General features: G+C 43.5%; 1 protein-coding gene and 1 long non-coding RNA gene across 3 annotated transcripts in view; one reads left to right on the top strand and one right to left on the bottom strand.

The window, feature by feature from the left end:
* Nucleotides 1-17,508, top strand: LOC125378238. 2 transcript variants are annotated; one of them, XR_007220128.1, is made up of 2 exons: nucleotides 1-120; nucleotides 16,792-17,508. It is a non-coding gene; the product is annotated as an uncharacterized LOC125378238 (long non-coding RNA). The 2 variants fall into 2 exon arrangements; XR_007220127.1 differs by having other exon boundaries at nucleotides 7-120; nucleotides 14,974-17,508.
* LOC124117763 (NACHT domain- and WD repeat-containing protein 1-like) overlaps nucleotides 6,475-20,189 on the bottom strand; it is a 32,964-nt gene continuing 19,249 nt past the window's right edge. The window contains exons 10-16 of the mRNA XM_048393473.1: nucleotides 19,699-19,888; nucleotides 19,265-19,422; nucleotides 17,921-18,803; nucleotides 16,802-16,995; nucleotides 16,270-16,395; nucleotides 14,532-14,602; nucleotides 6,475-12,131 (exon numbers count right to left, since the gene is read on the bottom strand). Of these exons, the coding sequence (XP_048249430.1) occupies nucleotides 11,436-12,131; nucleotides 14,532-14,602; nucleotides 16,270-16,395; nucleotides 16,802-16,995; nucleotides 17,921-18,803; nucleotides 19,265-19,422; nucleotides 19,699-19,888 (2,318 nt within the window). The 3' untranslated portion in view covers nucleotides 6,475-11,435. The remainder of the gene's footprint in view (nucleotides 12,132-14,531; nucleotides 14,603-16,269; nucleotides 16,396-16,801; nucleotides 16,996-17,920; nucleotides 18,804-19,264; nucleotides 19,423-19,698; nucleotides 19,889-20,189) is intronic.

The following is a 20,189-nucleotide window of genomic DNA, read 5'->3' on the forward strand; positions in this document are numbered from 1 at the left end:
CAGGGAACGAGGCCGGTCTGCCTTACACATGTTACGTAAGCCCCTGTTGCGGCGCACATTCAGACAGAGGTAGAATTCTGTCCTGGAGTTCACGACATGTCGTCTCGACAGACATAAATGGTGGGTGTTATATATCGATATGTATATGTTAACGTTTGGTCAGTTTTAAAACTCTACATAACTTTGCCTTATAACTATGATAATAATGATGACCATATGATGGCACAGAAAAATATAGAACAATGGTCGTCATTCTCAAGGAGTATACAGAGTGGTAGGTCGATCAGCGGTTAAAGCAATCGCTCGTCACGCCGAAGACTCGAGTTCGATATCACATAGATGTAGTATCTGATGTCTATTATGTGTGCCCTTATCCCCGCCGAGGTATTGTCTGTTATTCAGACCGTGAAACATATATGTCCAATACAACTCATGCAAGTCTATAATAGTGGGCAAGTCTGGATTACTGCAGTTTCGTGAAGAGAGTCTCTGGGCTACCTTTTACTTTATTTCTCACAATCATGCAACTTTATTTCTGTAAAATATGTCAATTTCAGAGATGTTAGTCTTCACAGAGGTATCTACCTCTAAGCAGAGATAGAAATTAACAGTTTTAGTCCACTAGTCCTTATAATGATAACATATAGCAAAACCAACCCTTTAAAATGGTAAATATCTACTATTCCTTATGATGCCTTAACAATTTGGCAATTTCTAACGCTGCAGCTACGGCTCCAGTCTGTCTTACAGACCCTGATACAAATATATCAAATACAGCCCATGCAAGTCTTTAATATAATGTTTGGCAAGTCTCGATTTCTGCAGTATCAGGAAAATGAAGAGAGTCTCTGGGCTCCTTTTTATTAAATGTTTATTGAGATAATTTAACAACTATTTTTTTTCCTGTACAATATGTTCATTTCAGAGACTAGATGTTAGTCTACTACGGACCCAATGAAACTGGGTATTACTACAGACTGGGGCAATGTAGATGTAACACTATTTCTATGGAAACAACGCGACAGTACTCGAGTTCCTGGTATCGACTCTTCACCATATTGATCTACCCATCTATTCCTGTCTTCCCCATAAACCCCCAAACTAAACACTTGATATAGACATAGCAGTTGAATCGTTATTTGTAATTCTTTCTGAAAGCTTCCATTTGATGAAATGATATTGAAACATACACAAAATCCTTCGCGAATATTCTAGCGTGTGGGTGTAGCGCTTTCCCAAAATGACTGCTCCCCGAAAAAAAACTGAGGTAATGTATGCATGCCAACCCCACGTGATCAAACTCAACACAGCTGACCTGTATAAGCCAAGCGGGGGTATCTTCAGCAAACCTTACCAGGGGACGTAACTAATGTATGGAAGGAGTAGTATATACAGGCGATTGCTCATGTGCGTGGTTAGTGGGCATTGGTGTTCGTCCGTCCGTTTAGCAATGTCATAGTCTCAATTTACATTGTTCAAACATCCCAGATATCGAGCAATGCAAGTTGTTGTGGACCTACTTTCTTGTTAATTGCGGTTAATTAACCCTTTTAATTATAAACGTAGTAATTATAAAACATAGAAGGGTATTTGGGTTTCAGACCTGCGATTTGTTTTTTCAGAGACCATATCGGTATATGATCTGCTTTTTTAATGTTTAGGGGCTGAAATATAATAAATAAAATAAACTGGTGCACAATCATATTATTTTTAAATAAATAAAAATATCGAGCTGTATTCTTTTGATACTTGTACCGAAGAAAAGGCACATTATTTTCTCTGCTACAATGTGAGGACGATGTGGGGGAAAAAATCAGTAAAACGTACAGGAGTACGATTGTGTGTCTTCTGCTTAGCCTGCTCCTGTCAGTCGTTGCGGCTCAGTGACCACACACGCAAGAGGCTGTGGATTCGGTGTTAATGTGAGATGTGAGACTTATTAGGTGGGAAACGAAACCCGCGTTATTCGGGACATTCGGGCCAGCTGTGACTGGACGGAAGTAATGCCCGAAGCGGCCTTAATCCGAACTGTATGTGTCCCCTACTTCATCGCCATCCTTTCCTCATGGTATACTTAATGTCACAATTATGAATAAAGGTTCCAAAAGTGTGATTTACAATTTGTTAATTGTTTATACTGTAAGTCGTTTAATATAAGTTGTGAAATACCACTCTTTGTCGAACTGAGATGCGTGCACAGACGGTTCACGTGATACTCACGTGACGCGTTAAATTCCCGTCGCTCAACTTTTGACCCAAATATCGATGGATGATCCAAGCCATGGTTTGCAGCACGATATTCTGAGTTTGAACATTGCAAGCATGGCACCCAAATTGATGGCAAGTGTTGCGGTCTTCCTTGAATCAGTCGGCTGTGGGTGTATCAGCGTGTAATTTGATGTGCGGTGTTCGATTTACAGGTTGAACATGCAAAAAGGCAGTTTGTTAAATTTATTTGCATATTGTTTCTGACCCTGACCTTTATGTGTCGCCAAAGTTGTAAAATTGCTAACGAAGCCACTTGCTGAACAAAGCTGAAATTAAATAGGTGTTAAGGCGTCAATTAATTATTTAATTTTAAACTGCAAAAAATGACGGAGTTAAATGTAATTTCAACCGATTTTTCAATCGTTTCTGCATTTATCATTATCACAAATACTTTATCGTGCGCATTTTTATTGTACGACCCTAGTGTGACCTTCAAACTTTACATACCATTAGAAATGAACCGTGATATTGACATCTCCGAAGCCACCGGGTTAATAGAGCTTAATGTTGTATCGCACGAATCCAGCAATAATATCTGGTCCTGTTATTGTATTATCTTATGATATTGGCGGGCCTGTGCTGTAATGAATGTGATGCTAGTCATGAACATAAACAAGAATCACATGACTATATCGCTCCCTTGAAAATTTCTGTCCCCTCACGAGGGGAAATCAGCAGGTTTTGACCCTGGCATATCTTGGTTGTTGTTTTGGTTTCGTGAAACATTAGTGACATATATATGGTATAGATCTGTGGTGGGTGAGCCATCATGATTTGGGGGGCTTCAGTCCATTGCCTGCGACACTAAGGTGCACCTATTAATAGAATTGAAATAGACATAACTGTACAACGCGGACTGCTGAGCATCATACACAATCAATTAACAAGTTAAAGTTTGTTTGTTGTTGACGTCGCACAATCCAGTAATTGATATCATGAGTATCGATCCACGATTGGGATACAATGACATGCCTCAACCAAGTCAGCGACCTGACCACCCGATCCCGTTAATAGCCTCTTACGGCGATCATAATCGCCTCTAATATACAAGCATGGGTTGCTAAAGAGCTATTCTAACCCGGATCTTCGCGGGTCAGACATAACTGAGTATAAAGCAGTAATGAACATTCTTATACCATATAGGACCGCTGTATGCAACCTATGGAGAGCCTGCACCATCATATGCCACAATTAAACAGCAGGCGAATTACACTTCATGGGTTAGAGAAGAACACAAAGACGCTGGGGAAACGTAAACAATCCTACATGTACATATGTCAAAGGTTTGTGCCCGATGGGTTCCTCGAATGTTATCGGATGAAATGAAAGTTATGCGGGCAACCACCTCTAATGCCCTGTTAACAAGATATATAATCGCAACCCAGCTTTAAAAAAATCATTTTTGGTTGGTGACGGATGATGGGAGCTGGATCCATCACTGGGATGCCGAGACAGAACAAACATCATTGGCTTGAAAACACTTCGGCTCCCCCACAGTCAAGAAGTTTGAAACCTCCAGATCCACTCCGTAAGTTAGGTCCACCTTCTTTCAACTTCGATTATGCAGCACGGGCAACAACTATGACTGATGAAGATAATGCCAGCTTATTGAAACGATTGCGCGAGTCCATCCAAGAGAACAGTCGCGGCAAACGTCGATTTGGGGGGTCTCCTCCATCAGAACAGTGCTCCATCTCACATATGTTGCAATGTTGTTTGTTTGTTGTTTAACGCCGCACTCAGCAATATTCCAGCTATATGACGACAATCTGTAAATACTGGAGCCTGGACGGGAATGTGTATGGATACGAGTTACTGCCCACTCCATCTTACTCCCAAGATATGGCCCCTAGTAAACGTCCACCTGTGTTCAAATTTGAAAATATAAACACTTAGGTGGTAATAAATATAACGAGGACCAAGAATTGGTGGCTGCTTTTGGAGGGCTGATTGACAGACGATGATTCAACATGGAACAAAACGGAAATATGACCCGGGATAGAGGTTGAACAAATGTAATAGACTGTAAGGGACTACCTTGAAAAATATGAAGCTCATGTATATCACTCCCCTGAGGATACCACTATCGTGACTATACAACTCCACTGTCCATACCACTCTTGTGATTAATTATTTCCCCCGTCTATACATCTCTCCTGACTGTTATACCACTTGGCTGGTATAGTCTATTGTCCAATACAGTCTGCACAACTCTAAGTAAGACTCAGGTGAGGTGAAGTGAAATGGGGTTTAACGTCATGTCCAAGATGGTTGTACTTATATAGCATGTCCATGTACGTATGGTCGTGTGCGTGGCTGCTTGTCCGGACTGATGTCGAGTTTATAGTGCTAGCCCACTGAAATACCATGTTGCAGTTCAACATGAAGACCCCACTCAGACACAGTATAATGACTCTGAGCCAACCAGTCCTTGTTTTAGCCCCTTAATGCCGAGTGACAGGAAGGGTAACAACAAGTACCATCCTTTAAAGTCTTTTGGCATGATGCAGCCAGGGATCAAAATCCGAACCTTCCGCTTTCCGGGGGGTCATCATTTTGAAGAGTAGAATGATTATCTGCTAAATTGACTTTGCCCTCATGTCAGGCTACTCGCTGTATCACCAGTTGAGATGCAGTTCGTCATCCTCATCACTGTCTCTCAGTACATGTAGGCCACAGAGTAAACTACATTCTCAGATCCTTATTTGATAAAGGAATCTTAAATACAATTATCAATATGTAATTTTATGTAATGTCCATCTGTTATCTCTTACAAGTATGTTGTTCACTCTTGCGCTACAGTTCAGTAGAGTTATTTCCTCAGCAACGAGAGGAGTTGTGACAAGCTAATTAATATACCTACAATACTGCTCAGTGCCACGTTACACAAACAAAATAATCAAATATTTGCACAAGATTATGTTTTCTGCGTAAAACTTCAAATTAGTTGACACGAGCCCTATCAGATGTGGTAAAATTCATCCAGTGGCCAAATGGTTGTGTTTTAAACTTAAAACACTGTCTGCCAAATCCTTGTCATATGTATATTATCAGCTGTTGTGTCTTTTTCAGTAAATGGGAGGATTACGGAGGTTCACGGATTTGAATCTTCACTTATGTTAATCGATCTCCACCACAAAGTTGAGATAGATGTGATTAGCCTAGATCTGCAGATTTCCTCAGTCAACAAGAGATATTTGAGGTCTTTAAGAGTTGGTTTTCCTCGGCCTGAACTGACTGTAAAACACACTCATGGCCGATCCCTTACCATGATGAAGCATAAATTCTCATGAACATGTTTACTTATCTTGTCCCAAACTTCGGAGAGCATGACATGCAGTTTTCACTTGAATCCAGGTAGGTTTGGCCAATACTAAGTGATAAACATTTTGTAGTGGCCAATACTAAGTGATAAACATTTTGTAGTGGCCAATACTAAGTGATACACATTTCGTAGTGGACAATACTAAGTGATAAACATTTTGTAGTTGTTTGGTAAGTACTGGTTAGGCTGAAGCAGCAGACCAGTCAGGTGAAGATCTCCTATAAATGTGTTTTTGTGGTGGCTACGGCCTTTTTTAGCATTTTATTTAGATATGTTTATAACACCAGGCAGATATCTGACAAGCAATAATTAAGTTTAAATACGGACCCAACTGTGGACGCTATATACACATACATGTGTTGTTCATTAAATGGCTATAGAATGCAGAAATGTTGTACAATGGCAGAGACAGACAGAAAGTCTGTTTAGTGAAGAAAATACATGTGAAAAAAAACATTCAGTAAATCCCACAATAACATTATCATGTAACAACAGCCAAGTGTCTACTATTGGCACTGCACATACATGGAAAGACCCGGCCACACCACAATCATGTTCATTTCAGTGACATAATGTATTCCTACTGGACACACAAAGTTTGAGTGATTCTCCAGTACTACCCAGTACAGTATTCTCCAGGACAGTGGCAGGATTGCAAGTAAGCCATGGTGTTCCGATCACTATAGTTATTCAACCTAACATTATATAGTCAACATAACATTCAGCAGATATCAGCATGAGTTGATTCTAACCATGCATTATGTGAGAGAGAATGGAGACAGACAGCAATATTTACCAACACATCACCAAGTGTGGGTGACCAGTAAGGGGAATATTAAACCAAGTACTGAAACAAACCATACTGGACAACAAAACACATATTCCCAAGAAATGCTATTTTATTCCTGCTGAGTAAGGGGACTATTTGTCTGTTGCAAATCTGAACATAACAGATACAAAAATGTATTCAAAGACAAAAATAACTGTGATCACATTGATATATTGATAATTTTAATGATGATATGGAATGTATGACTTTGCAGAAAGAAATCAGTGTACAAAACACGAGCTCTGCTCAAGACAGACCTGGGTGGGTTGATGCCATTTTCATGGGTATTTAGTTTAAAAGGAAAGACACACCTAAAAATATCTTTCCCTTTGAAATGTGTGTACATTTATACGGGGGGACCAACATTTATCATACATTTTACATCACATCAGTGTTGCAATTTCAAATATATTAAATTCATTTCAATTTCTATTTAAAAAAATAAAAATCATTTGAGAGCCTATGGTCCGTCACTTTGGTTCATTTAAATACTTTCATGAGTTACGTGTTTCTAAAACATTGGAATGTTATGAAAGAGAAATTGAGACCTACTTTGGCTTTTGAGGAAATAGAATAATAAGAAAACATTCATTATGTTTCAGTCAACACTTTCCATATACTGTGTGGCTCACCTGTACTGGTGGGTGTAATAAAGGACATGGAAAGTATACTGACTATAAATACATTACTGAATTATGTACAAATGGTGTAAATAAAACTAATAAATGAGAAAAAGAAAGGTGTCGTCCATTTTTGATACATATTACCAAAGGATAGAGGAAAACATCCACAGGCCATGTAATGGACAACAATATCATCATGAAAATGTGTACCATGTGAGCCATAGTGGAACATTCACAATGAGCCACGACAGAAGCCTAAATGTGGGAATAACAATATAAAATATATATACTATCAGTTCATGTATATAGTTATTCTTATAATTTTTTACCCGTGTCATATTGCATAAATAACAATGTCATAACAAACATGAGCATAACTTAATTGCATATATTTGGCTGCAATGATGGTATGTATAGGTAAAAATATTTCAGTGTAAAACATCACAATTGTATTTCTCTGCTGTTCAAAAGACATGAAAATGAAACCAATAACTGTTAGGACTACAATCATAACTATGCAGAGGACAACCTACTAACTGAGGAGGCCAGACTATTAGGTAGTGACAGGATGGCACTTCTAGTGATGTATGGCTGTGTGGAGCTGGGCTGTGAGGCCCTGTACATGGCTGTGTGGAGCTGGGAGTGAGGCCCTGTACATGGCTGTGTGGAGCTGGGCTGTGAAGCCCTGTACATGGCTGTGTGGTGCTGGGCTGTGAGGCCCTGTACATGGCTGTGTGGAGCTGTGAGTGAGGCCCTGTACATGGCTGTGTGGAGCTGGGCTGTGAGGCCCTGTACATGGCTGTGTGGAGCTGGGAGTGAGGCCCTGTACATGGCTGTGTGGAGCTGGGCTGTGAAGCCCTGTACATGGATGTGTGGAGCTGGGCTGTGAAGCCTTGTACATGGCTGTGTGGAATTGGGCTGTGAAGCCCTGTACATGGCTGTGTGGAATTGGGCTGTGAAGCCCTGTACATGGCTGTGTGGAGCTTGGCTGTGAGGCCCTGTACATGGCTGTGTGGAGCTGGGCTGTGAGGCCCTGTACATGGCTGTGTGGAACTGGGCTGTGAAGCCCTGTACATGGCTGTGTGGAGCTTGGCTGTGAGGCCCTGTTCATGGCTGTGTGGAACTGGGCTGTGAGGCCCTGTACATGGCCGTGTGGAACTGGGAGTGAGGCCCTGTACATGGCTGTGTGGAGCTGGGAGTGAGGCCCTGTACATGGCTGTGTGGAGCTGGGCTGTGAAGCCCTGTACATGGCTGTGTGGAACTGGGCTGTGAAGCCTTGTACATGGCTGTGTGGAACTGGGAGTGAGGCCCTATACATGGCTGTGTGGAACTGGGAGTGAGGCCCTATACATGGCTGTGTGGAACTGGGCTGTGAAGCCCTGTACATGGCTGTTTGGAACTGGGCTGTGAGGCCCTGGACATGGCTGTGTGGAGCTGGGCTGTGAGGCCCTGTACATGGCTGTGTGGAACTGGGAGTGAGGCCCTGTACATGGCTGTGTGGAACTGGGCTGTGAAGCCCTGTACATGGCTGTGTGGAACTGGGCTGTGAAGCCCTGTACATGGCTGTGTGGAGCTGGGCTGTGAGGCCCTGTACACAGCTGTGTGGAATTGGGCTTTGAGGCCCTGTACATGGCTGTGTGGAGCTGGGCTGTGAGGCCCTGTACATGGCTGTGTGGTGCTGGGCTGTGAGGCCCTGTGCATGGCTGTGTGGAACTGGGCTGTGAGGCCCTAGCTGTACATGGCTGTGTGGAGCTGTGAGTGAGGCCCTGTACATGGCTGTGTGGAGCTTGGCTGTGAGGCCCTGTACATGGCTGTGTGGAGCTGTGAGTGAGGCCCTGTACATGGCTGTGTGAAGCTGTGAGTGAGGCCCTGTACATGGCTGTGTGGAACTGGGCTGTGAGGCCCTGTACATGGATGTGTGGAGCTGGGCTGGTCTGTGTATGTTAGAGTATGGTACACGGTTGTGAGAAGGACTCCCTGGTCTGTGTATGTTAGAGTATGGTACAGGGTTGTGAGGTGGACTTCCTGGTCTGTGTATGTTAGAGTATGGTACAGGGTTGTAAGGTGGACTCCCTGGTCTGTGTATGTTAGCGTATGGTACAGGGTTGTGAGGTGGACTTCCTGGTCTGTGTATGTTAGAGTATGGTACAGGGTTGTGAGGTGGACTTCCTGGTCTGTGTATGTTAGAGTATGGTACAGGGTTGTGAGGTGGACTACCTGGTCTGTTTTTGTTAGAGTATGGTACACGGTTGTGAGGTGGACTACCTGGTCTGTGTATGTTAGAGTATGGTACACGGTTGTGAGGTGGACTCCTTGATCTGTGTATGTTAGAGTATGGTACATGGTTGTGAGGTGGACTCCCTGGTCTGTGTATGTTAGAGTATGGTACACAGTTGTGAGGTGGACTCCCTGGTCTGTGTATGTTAGAGTATGGTACAGGGTTGTGAGGTGGACTTCCTGGTCTGTGTATGTTAGAGTATGGTACATGGTTGTGAGGTGGACTCCCTGGTCTGTGTATGTTAGAGTATGGTACATGGTTGTGAGGTGGACTCCCTGGTCTGTGTATGTTAGAACATGGTACATGGTTGTGAGGTTGACTCTTTGGTCTGTGTATGTTAGAGTATGGTACATGGTTGTGAGGTGGACTCCCTGGTCTGTGTATGTTAGAACATGGTACATGGTTGTGAGGTTGACTCTTTGGTCTGTGTATGTTAGAGTATGGTACACGGTTGTGAGGTGGACTCCCTGGTCTGTGTATGTTAGAGTATGGTACAGGGTTGTGAGGTGGACTCCCTGGTCTGTGTATGTTAGAACATGGTACATGGTTGTGAGGTGGATTCTTTGGTCTGTGTATGTTAGAGTATGGTACAGGGTTGTGAGGTGGACTCCCTGGTCTGTGTATGTTAGAACATGGTACACGGTTGTGAGGTGGATTCTTTGGTCTGTGTATGTTAGAGTATGGTACAGGGTTGTGAGGTGGACTCCCTGGTCTGTGTATGTTAGAACATGGTACACGGTTGTGAGGTGGATTCTTTGGTCTGTGTATGTTAGAGTATGGTACATGGTTGTGAGGTGGACTCCCTGGTCTGTGTATGTTAGAGTATTGTATAGGGTTGTGAGGTTGACTTCCTGGTGTGTGTATGTTAGAACATGGCACAGGGTTGTAAGGTGGACTCCCTGGTCTGTGTATGTTAGAGTATGGTACATGGTTGTGAGGTGGACTCCCTGGTCTGTGTTTGTTAGAGTATGGTACACGGTTGTGAGGTGGATTCTTTGGTCGTGTATGTTAGAGTATGGTACACGGTTGTGAGGTCGACTCTTTGGTCTGTGTATGTTAGAGTATGGTACATGGTTGTGAGGTGGACTACCTGGTCTGTGTATGTTAGAGTATGGTACACGGTTGTGAGGTGGACTCTTTGGTCTGTGTATGTTAGAGTATGGTACATGGTTGTGAGGTGGACTCTTTGGTCTGTGTATGTTAGAGTATGGTACACAGTTGTGAGGTGGACTACCTGGTCTGTGTATGTTAGAGTATGGTACAGGGTTGTGAGGTGGACTACCTGGTCTGTGTATGTTAGAGTATGGTACACGGTTGTGAGGTGGATTCTTTGGTCTGTGTATGTTAGAGTATGGTACAGGGTTGTGAGGTGGACTCTTTGGTCTGTGTATGTTAGAGTATGGTACATGGTTGTGAGGTGGATTCTTTGGTCTGTGTATGTTAGAGTATGGTACATGGTTGTAAGGTGGACTACCTGGTCTGTGTATGTTAGAGTATGGTACAGGGTTGTGAGGTGGACTCCCTGGTCTGTGTATGTTAGAGTATTGTACACGGTTGTGAGGTGGACTCTTTGGTCTGTGTATGTTAGAGTATGGTACAGGGTTGTGAGGTGGACTCCCTGGTCTGTGTATGTTACAACATGGTACATGGTTGTGAGGTGGACTCCCTGGTCTGTGTATGTTAGAGTATGGTACACGGTTGTGAGGTGGACTCCCTGGTCTGTGTATGTTAGAGTATGGTACATGGTTGTGAGGTGGACTCCCTGGTCTGTGTATGTTAGAGTATGGTACAGGGTTGTGAGGTTGACTTCCTGGTCTGTGTATGTTAGAACATGGTACACGGTTGTGAGGTGGACTCCCTGGTCTGTGTATGTAAGAGTATGGTACACGGTTGTGAGGTGGACTCCCTGGTCTGTGTATGTTAGAGTATGGTACATGGTTGTGAGGTGGACTCCCTGGTCTGTGTATGTTAGAGTATGGTACATGGTTGTGAGGTGGACTCCCTGGTCTGTGTATGTTAGAGTATTGTACAGGGTTGTGAGGTGGACTCCCTGGTCTGTGTATGTTAGAGTATGGTACACGGTTGTGAGGTGGACTCTTTGGTCTGTGTATGTTAGAGTATGGCACATGCTGCTGAAGTTTCCTTCATGACTCCTTGACTTGAGAAAGCAAGCGCCAGGGCTTGTGCTTTCTTCACAGACTCTGGGACAGTGTGGACATAGGTTCCCTCCAGCATCTGAGTCAGCCTCTTATTGGGCTTCAACACTGCCACACTTGCCACATTCTCAGGAGCATAGGCAATGGCTGACAAGTCTGAAAAAACTGCCATAGCATTGACCTGGCAATGGGCATGGTAGGAGCTGATTGATACTTTCTTCTCAAAGTCCCACACCACAATGGTCTTGTCTTGACTGGTGGTAACCAGAAACTGACCACCATGTGAAAACTCCATACACACGATGAAGGACTGATGTCTGGTCAGCTTGCATCCCAAACTGCCATCAGACAACATCCAGACATAGATGGAGCGGTAGCCAGACGTGAGAAGATTCTTGCTGTCTGGGGAGAAGGTCATATTGGTGATGGACGATCTCTGACTCATCCTGTACATGTAGCGATTCGTTTCAGCATCCATGACCCGTATAGAGCCATCACCAGAACACGCTACAGCAAGGCAGTCATCTGGCGTGAAGCCCGCTCCGCAGCACGCGCTCATCATGGTGTCCGGCTGCCCTACCATAGAGTCAGTTTCATTTTCCTCTAGATTGACATTAAAGATGATTGGGTAGTCGAACATGGTCATGATGAACTGGAAAAGAAGGCAAAGACATTTATAGGTAACTGAAAGTGTCTGTGATAGTAGCGATTCTATAGAACAGGAGAAGAATGTTTGTTTGTACAAAACTTATACCCAAGTGTTTTGGTACACCACTATCTATGCAACCTGAACACTCCCCACCAACACACATATCATCTAAAAACACACAGAGGTAGCCCAGTGTTTTAAAGGATGTCATTTTCTGTGCAGATTTGTGTCCTTTTGCCAAGATTTGCTAATGATGGGTTTGAATGTCAGATGTGTGCTGATCGAAGTGTCGGCACCAAGGCTGTACTTAGGGTTTCAAGCTGTAAACGTTTACGACCTGCATCACTTCAGGTTTTCCTCACACATTAAGCTGACACGCCATGACATAGCTGAAGTACCTTTCAACTCGGTCTTCATGGCTCATTCACACTGATATAAGGTGAGGTGGCTACCAAGTAAAGGTGAAACGATACATCGGTGAACAGGTGCATTGTGAGTTTTCATGTGACGATAGGATACAAGAAATGTTTTATTCTGTATCGATACAAGACGATACACTTGCTGAAATACATTACTTACTACTTGTTCAATGACCATCCAGTGTTGTTTCCATGCTTCCATGTGATTTGACGTAATTATGGGAATTGCAATACATATCGTATCATGACCCAGTCTTGTGATACGTATAATATCAGGATACTGCCCTAGGCCTCACCATCTCCCACACAGTGTCTGCAACAGTGCTGCCAGAAGATGGTGTGACTACCAAGTATTTCATGTCATCACTGCCCTAGGCCTCACCATCTCCAACACAATGTCTGCAACAGTGCTACCAGAAGATGGTGAGACTACCAAGTATTTCAGGTCATCACTGCCCTAGGCCTCACCATCTCCACACCAACACCACAGTGTCTGCAACAGTGCTGCCAGAAGATGGTGAGACTACCAAGTATTTCAGGTCATCACTGCCCTAGGCCTCACCATCTCCACACCAACACCACAGTGTCCGCAACAGTGCTGCCAGAAGATGGCGTGACTACCAAGTATTTCAGGTCATCACTGCCCTAGGCCTCACCATCTCCACACCAACACCACAGTGTCTGCAACAGTGCTGCCAGAAGATGGCGTGACAACCAAGTATTTCAGGTCATCACTGCCCTAGGCCTCACCATCTCCACACCAACACAGTGTCTGCAAAAGTGCTGCCAGAAGATGGTGTGACAACCAAGTATTTCAGGTCATCACTGCCCTAGGCCTCACCATCTCCACACCAACACAGTGTCTGCAAAAGTGCTGCCAGAAGATAGCGTGACTACCAAGTATTTCAGGTCATCACTGCCCTAGGCCTCACCATCCCCAACACAGTGTCTGCAACAGTGCTGCCAGAAGATGGTGAGACTACCAAGTATTTCAGGTCATCACTGCCCTAGGCCTCACCATCTCCACACCAACACAGTGTCTGCAACAGTGCTGCAAGAAGATGGGGTGACTACCAAGTATTTCAGGTCATCACTGCGCTAGGCCTCACCATCTCCACACCAACACCACAGTGTCTGCAACAGTGCTGCCAGAAGATGGCGTGACTACCAAGTATTTCAGGTCATCACTGCCCTAGGCCTCACCATCTCAACACCAACACCACAGTGTCTGCAACAGTGCTGCCAGAAGATGGCATGACTACCAAGTATTTCAGGTCATCACTGCCCTAGGCCTCACCATCCCCAACACAGTGTCTGCAACAGTGCTGCCAGAAGATGGTGAGACTACCAAGTATTTCAGGTCATCACTGCCCTAGGCCTCACCATCCCCAACACAGTGTCTGCAACAGTGCTGCCAGAAGATGGCGTGACTACCAAGTATTTCAGGTCATCACTGCCCTAGGCCTCACCATCTCCACACCAACACAGTGTCTGCAACAGTGCTGCAAGAAGATGGCGTGACTACCAAGTATTTCAGGTCATCACTGCCCTAGGCCTCACCATCTCCACACCAACACAGTGTCTGCAACAGTGCTGCCAGAAGATGGTGTGACTACCAAGTATTTCAGGTCATCACTGCCCTAGGCCTCACCATCTCCACACCAACACAGTGTCTGCAACAGTGCTGCCAGAAGATGGTGTGACTACCAAGTATTTCAGGTCATCACTGCCCTAGGCCTCACCATCTCCACACCAACACCACAGTGTCTGCAACAGTGCTGCCAGAAGTTGTTTGACTACCAAGTATTTCAGGTCATCACTGCCCTAGGCCTCACCATCCCCAACACAGTGTCTGCAACAGTGCTGCCAGAAGATGGTGAGACTACCAAGTATTTCAGGTCATCACTGCCCTAGGCCTCACCATCTCCAACACAGTGTCTGCAACAGTGCTGCCAGAAGATGGTTTGACTACCAAGTGACTTACCCTTGTTCCTGTGCTATTCATGGCGGTCTCATAGAAGGAGTACAGATAGGTCACATCCCGTATGACTTCACCTGAACACACAACAGTCAAATATTACATCATATCAAATATCATGGAAGAACTGTCTCTTTGATTGCCTTTAACATTAACCTTCAAGGGCAAGTAAACTGAACATAGCAACCCAATCACGAATGCTTGACCCAAAATGCATTTAGCAATCAGAAATAGTGTAAAACAGACAATAATATATGGCAAAAATCTGCCACTGGTGGATTCCCTTAGCTCAGGTTAAAATGGGTTCCTGGTTCTTGATGTGCTGTGCAATTTGGCGCCCAGTGTGCCTGCTTCCGCCTCAGATTTTTTAATCGTATTACTGCCTTTTTCTGTTGTTTATCCGTTTGACTACCATGTCCACAACTTATGTCAACTTCTGCCTTTTCAGTAACAACCTTGATGATGCCTTCAGTTGTCTTCTCAAACAGGCATCCATTGTGGGGAATAGGACCAAGGTCAGCAGGTGGTGTGTGGTAACCAAACAGAATGTCAGTCATAAAAGCAGGTTACAGATTGTTAATGTTATATTAACAGGCTATACTCACTGACTATTCAAATGATGCAGGGGACTTGATGTACAATCTACTCACTCACTATTCATAAGATGCAGGGGACTTGATGTACAATCTATCCACTCACTATTCATTGATGCAGGGGACTTGATGTACAATCTACTCACTCACTATTCATATGATGCAGGGGACTTGATGTACAATCTATCCACTCACTATTCATTGATGCAGGGGACATGATGTACAATCTACTCACTCACTATTCATATGATGCAGGGGACTTGATGTACAATCTACTCACTCACTATTCATATGATGCAGGGTACTTGATGTACAATCTACTCACTCACTATTCATATGATGCAGGGTACTTGATGTACAATCTATCCATTCACTATTCATTGATGCAGGGGACTTGATGTACAATCTACTCACTCACTATTCATATGATGCAGGGTACTTGATGTACAATCTACTCACTCACTATTCATTGATGCAGGGGACTTGATGTACAATCTACTCACTCACTATTCATATGATGCAGGGTACTTGATGTACAATCTATCCACTCACTATTCATTGATGCAGGGGACTTGATGTACAATCTATCCACTCACTATTCATTGATGCAGGGGACTTGATGTACAATCTACTCACTCACTATTCATATGATGCAGGGGACTTGATGTACAATCTACTCACTCACTATTCATATGATGCAGGGGACTTGATGTACAATCTACTCACTCACTATTCATATGATGCAGGGTACTTGATGTACAATCTATCCACTCACTATTCATTGATGCAGGGGACTTGATGTACAATCTACTCACTCACTATTCATATGATGCAGGGTACTTGATGTACAATCTATCCACTCACTATTCATTGATGCAGGGGACTTGATGTACAATCTACTCACTCACTATTCATTGATGCAGGGTACTTGATGTACAATCTATCCACTCACTATTCATTGATGCAGGGGACTTGATGTACAATCTACTCACTCACTATTCATATGATGCAGGGGACTTGATGTACAATCTACTCACTCACTATTCATATGATGCAGGGTACTTGATGTACAATCTACTCACTGACTATTCATATGATGCAGGGGACTTGATGTACAATCTACTCACTGACTATTCATATGAGAAAGTTACCATTGTCCAGATTCCAGATCCTGCCTGTGGCCTCCATGCCTGATGTTCCAGCAATGAGGATGTTGCCCCCCTCTGCCAGACAGTCCACCTCGTGACTCACATGCTGCAGGTCATACACCAACTCCACTGGAAAAATGATGCATTACGTGACTTACTGAACCTCTTTGTCTTTGTTCATGCATTAAGGTTATGTGTGTATTTCAATATTTTCAGAACTTGGTCCGCGTACACATTGACATTCTTATTAGCTACCAAATACATGAAATGTACATGAATTGAACAAATACAGCCATGGGTTTAGATCCGAGTTCTACTGGGACTACTTTCCTTCTCTGCTTGTGGGTTCCCCATCTGCCACCTACATCACACTGCCACCTACATCACACTGCCACCTACATCACCCTGCCACCTACATCACACTGCCACCTACATCACACTGCCACCTACTGATACAACTGCTGAAAGCTGCATCCAACCCTGACTTACTTATATACACTTTGCTGAATATATGTTTTGTTGCAGTTTGTCTTACATGTCTGGACATCCAGGACTAGGACTTTCTTCTTCCTGGGAACAGCGAGGTGTCGTCCACTACTGGTCAGGCACATCAGTCTCCGAGGTGTCCTCATCGACTCCGCCTCCAGCACCACGTCGGTACTGCCTGTCTCCATGTCTCGCTTCAGGAGACATCCGTGCTTTGTACACATGAACAGTTGCTTGTCATCCCTGGTAACACAGTGAGACGGGATTCAGAGAGCAGGCAATATACATAGAGCTGGAACTTGTGAAGAAAGAAATTGATCTTGTTTTGTTTGTGCATATCTCTGACTATTCCCACATACTGTTCTGATTTCAGTGACCTTCTCTGGAACCTCTGATGTTAGGACACACATGTTTTTAACTGACTTTACGGATCGATCGACTGTACACTTTCTTGAAATGGAATGTTTTCTTCACAATTTGTTCCCTTTTTTCTATCCTGCCGATAAGCTGAGAGCATATTGCACCCACTAAACAAGGACCCACGGAAGTGGACATTTTAAACATGGGAGTCAAACTAAGGTTACTGGTTGTTACTAAACATTTATAGGATTCCTAGATGCACAAAACTGTTCTCGTTTGATTTGTCAGGTTTGCATTCCTTAAAGCAACAGCGGTGTAGCAGTCTCTCCTCCCACAGTCTATTTGTATACCCGCCAACCTGTAGTGGAGCAGAAAACAAAACAAAATCAAATTGAATTTCCTTGTTTTCCCCTTTTACTTTCACACCTGCTGACAGGTATTTTTCTATAAAATCTCTAGTAGACAAAAGTGTGGCCTTAGCACAGTAACATCACAACTACAGGGAAAAAGTGAGCTCTGCCTGCTTCTGTGAGTTTACAGATCATGCTACAGCAGATTCCATGATCCCATAATCATAGTTTTCTGGCATACCCAAGGGATGCAATTCTGCACAGCGAATTGCGGCGCCTTAGACGCCTGGGCCACCCATCTCCCCCATGTGACATTGTATCTGATGATGGTTAAATCTCCTGCATGATAATTACATTGATAACAGTGTCTACATAGAGAAAGGTTGTTCAACATTATCTGTCTGCGAACTTCAGCAGGAATACACCCATCTCCCTCACAGTGATCTGTCAAACCTCACTTTGAGAATTTCAATGTTGAGCTCTGTCCAACATCTTGAATATCTAAAGACATTTTCTTTTCCTCATCTGTTTTTGTGGCCTCTTTATGAGAAAGTTGCTCTCTTGACACTTTCAAAAGACGAGGTAGGTCCCAAAGCTTGATAGTGTTATCAGCAGATGCTGAAAACATCAGTGTCTCATCCGATGAAACAAGGTATTGCAGAATAGCCTGACTGTGGTCCGTGATTGACCGCATAAGAACTGGCTCGGATAGGGGTGCTTTTCGCTTTCCTAACAAGACCAACTTGATTACTGCACTGCCATAGCTAGCTATTAGGGCCCATAACTCTTCGTCTCCAAACATTTTCAAATCAATATATGGTCCATTTGTACAATTGAGTTGGGATGTCAACTCTCCAGTCCTGAGGTTAAACAATTTGGCTTGTTTATCGGTATCTCCGTTGGTGATTCCTGTGGATGAGGACCCCCCTAGGAGGAACTCTTCCCTTGAATCAAGGACACACAGTTCCAAGCTATATTCCTTATATCCTTCCAACTTGAACAGGAGTTCCCCGGAAGGGATTTTGTTCACAAACAGATGATGACCTTCCTTGTACCCGAAGCCTCGGTGAATAAATTGGTCGTCTTTGGTGACAAAGGTCATACGACCATAATCAACATCTCCAGTTTGGAAACTAAATGGATCTTCAGTTGGCCCAACATCTGCAGTCATCTCCCCAGACTGACAGTCATAGATATGGGCAGTTTTTGCAGATAGGGTAACTAGGTGTTTTTCATCATGAGAAAACTGAACGTAGCTCGGTGTGCTTTCAAGCTCATGTTTGATATCAATGCCTCGTCCTTTTTTTTTGAACATTCCAATCTTGATTAGTTTTTTTTCATCTGAAATTTAGAACAGTAATGTTAAGGTAATCCAGTGTTTATAGCTTGATAAAAATACAAGTATTAAACCAAGCAACTAATTATATTGTGACCATCTACTTGGTGACATACCATGGGACCAGGCAACTAATTATATTGTGACCATCTACTTGGTGACGTACCATGGGACAAGTTAACTAATTATAATGTGACCATCTACTTGGAGACATACCATGGGATCAGGCAAATTATTATATTGTGACCATCTACTTGGTGACATACCATGGGACCAGGCAAATTATTATATTGTGACCATCTACTTGGTGACATACCATGGGATCAGGCAACTTATTATATTGTGACCATCTACTTGGTGACGTACCATGGGACCAGGCAAATTATTATATTGTGACCATCTACTTGGTGACATACCATGGGACAAGTTAACTAATAATAATGTGACCATCCACTTGGTGACATACCGTCAGACCAGGCAACTAATCTTCCCGAGCTGGACACACAAGCATTGCCAGGTTTGCCTCCCAGGTGGTAGGGGGCAGCAAGGGAACCATCACACACGTCAAAGTAGCTGGTGTAACTATATTTGCTGCTGTTGTGGAAGGATTCAACCAGAAGCAACCTGCAGATAAACAGTAAAAGGATTCAATATGGTTCCCGTATTTTGTTCAAACCACTATATTGGATGGTGTCTTCATTCATACATGAAAGTCTTTGTTTAACTTCAACAGTAAAATTGTCTGGTTCTGTAGAACTGACATCCATTTGTGAAAGAACGTTTGAAGACAGGATGATATTTTCTGTTTTCTTATTTTGATGGTCAGTTTGCCAAGTTGTAAGAAGCAAATAATGAATACAAGAATGTTGACCCGGTTCATTTCTCCCCTAAAAAACTCACTTTTCTGCAGCCTTGAACTGAACAGATCTGACCTTCCTGTTGAGGTCTTCCACAACCATGCAGGACATATTGTCATCCAGGTCATACACTCTCAGACAGTCGTTGCCATCACTTGGTTGCTGGTCTGTCACATACAGTTTATGCTTGGATTCCTGCAGGACCATGCAGCTCCCAAACATACGGTCGTTGCCTGCCAAACACCCATCAAGAAACCGTAAGCGAGCAGTTGGAGACCATTTGCAGAACAAACAACCCTCACAAGAGTTGACTTAACCAAGCCCCAACAATCACGGGAGAAAAGGTCATCTTCATATTTCTTTTTGTCTGAATACTTCTAATTACATGACATGTTACATTTCTGGATAAAAATTACTAATTACCAGGTCTTTGAATGGCATTTAGAAGTGATACACATAAGGAAGAGAATATATGGATGTCAAATTCTTTATTATGAGGAACACAACGTTCCATTACCTATTTCTTATCTATGA

Source organism: Haliotis rufescens, unplaced genomic scaffold, assembly GCF_023055435.1.
Source record: "Haliotis rufescens isolate VD_foot unplaced genomic scaffold, xgHalRufe1.0.p SCAF_12, whole genome shotgun sequence".
In the NCBI taxonomy this organism is placed as follows: Eukaryota; Metazoa; Mollusca; class Gastropoda; order Lepetellida; family Haliotidae; genus Haliotis; species Haliotis rufescens.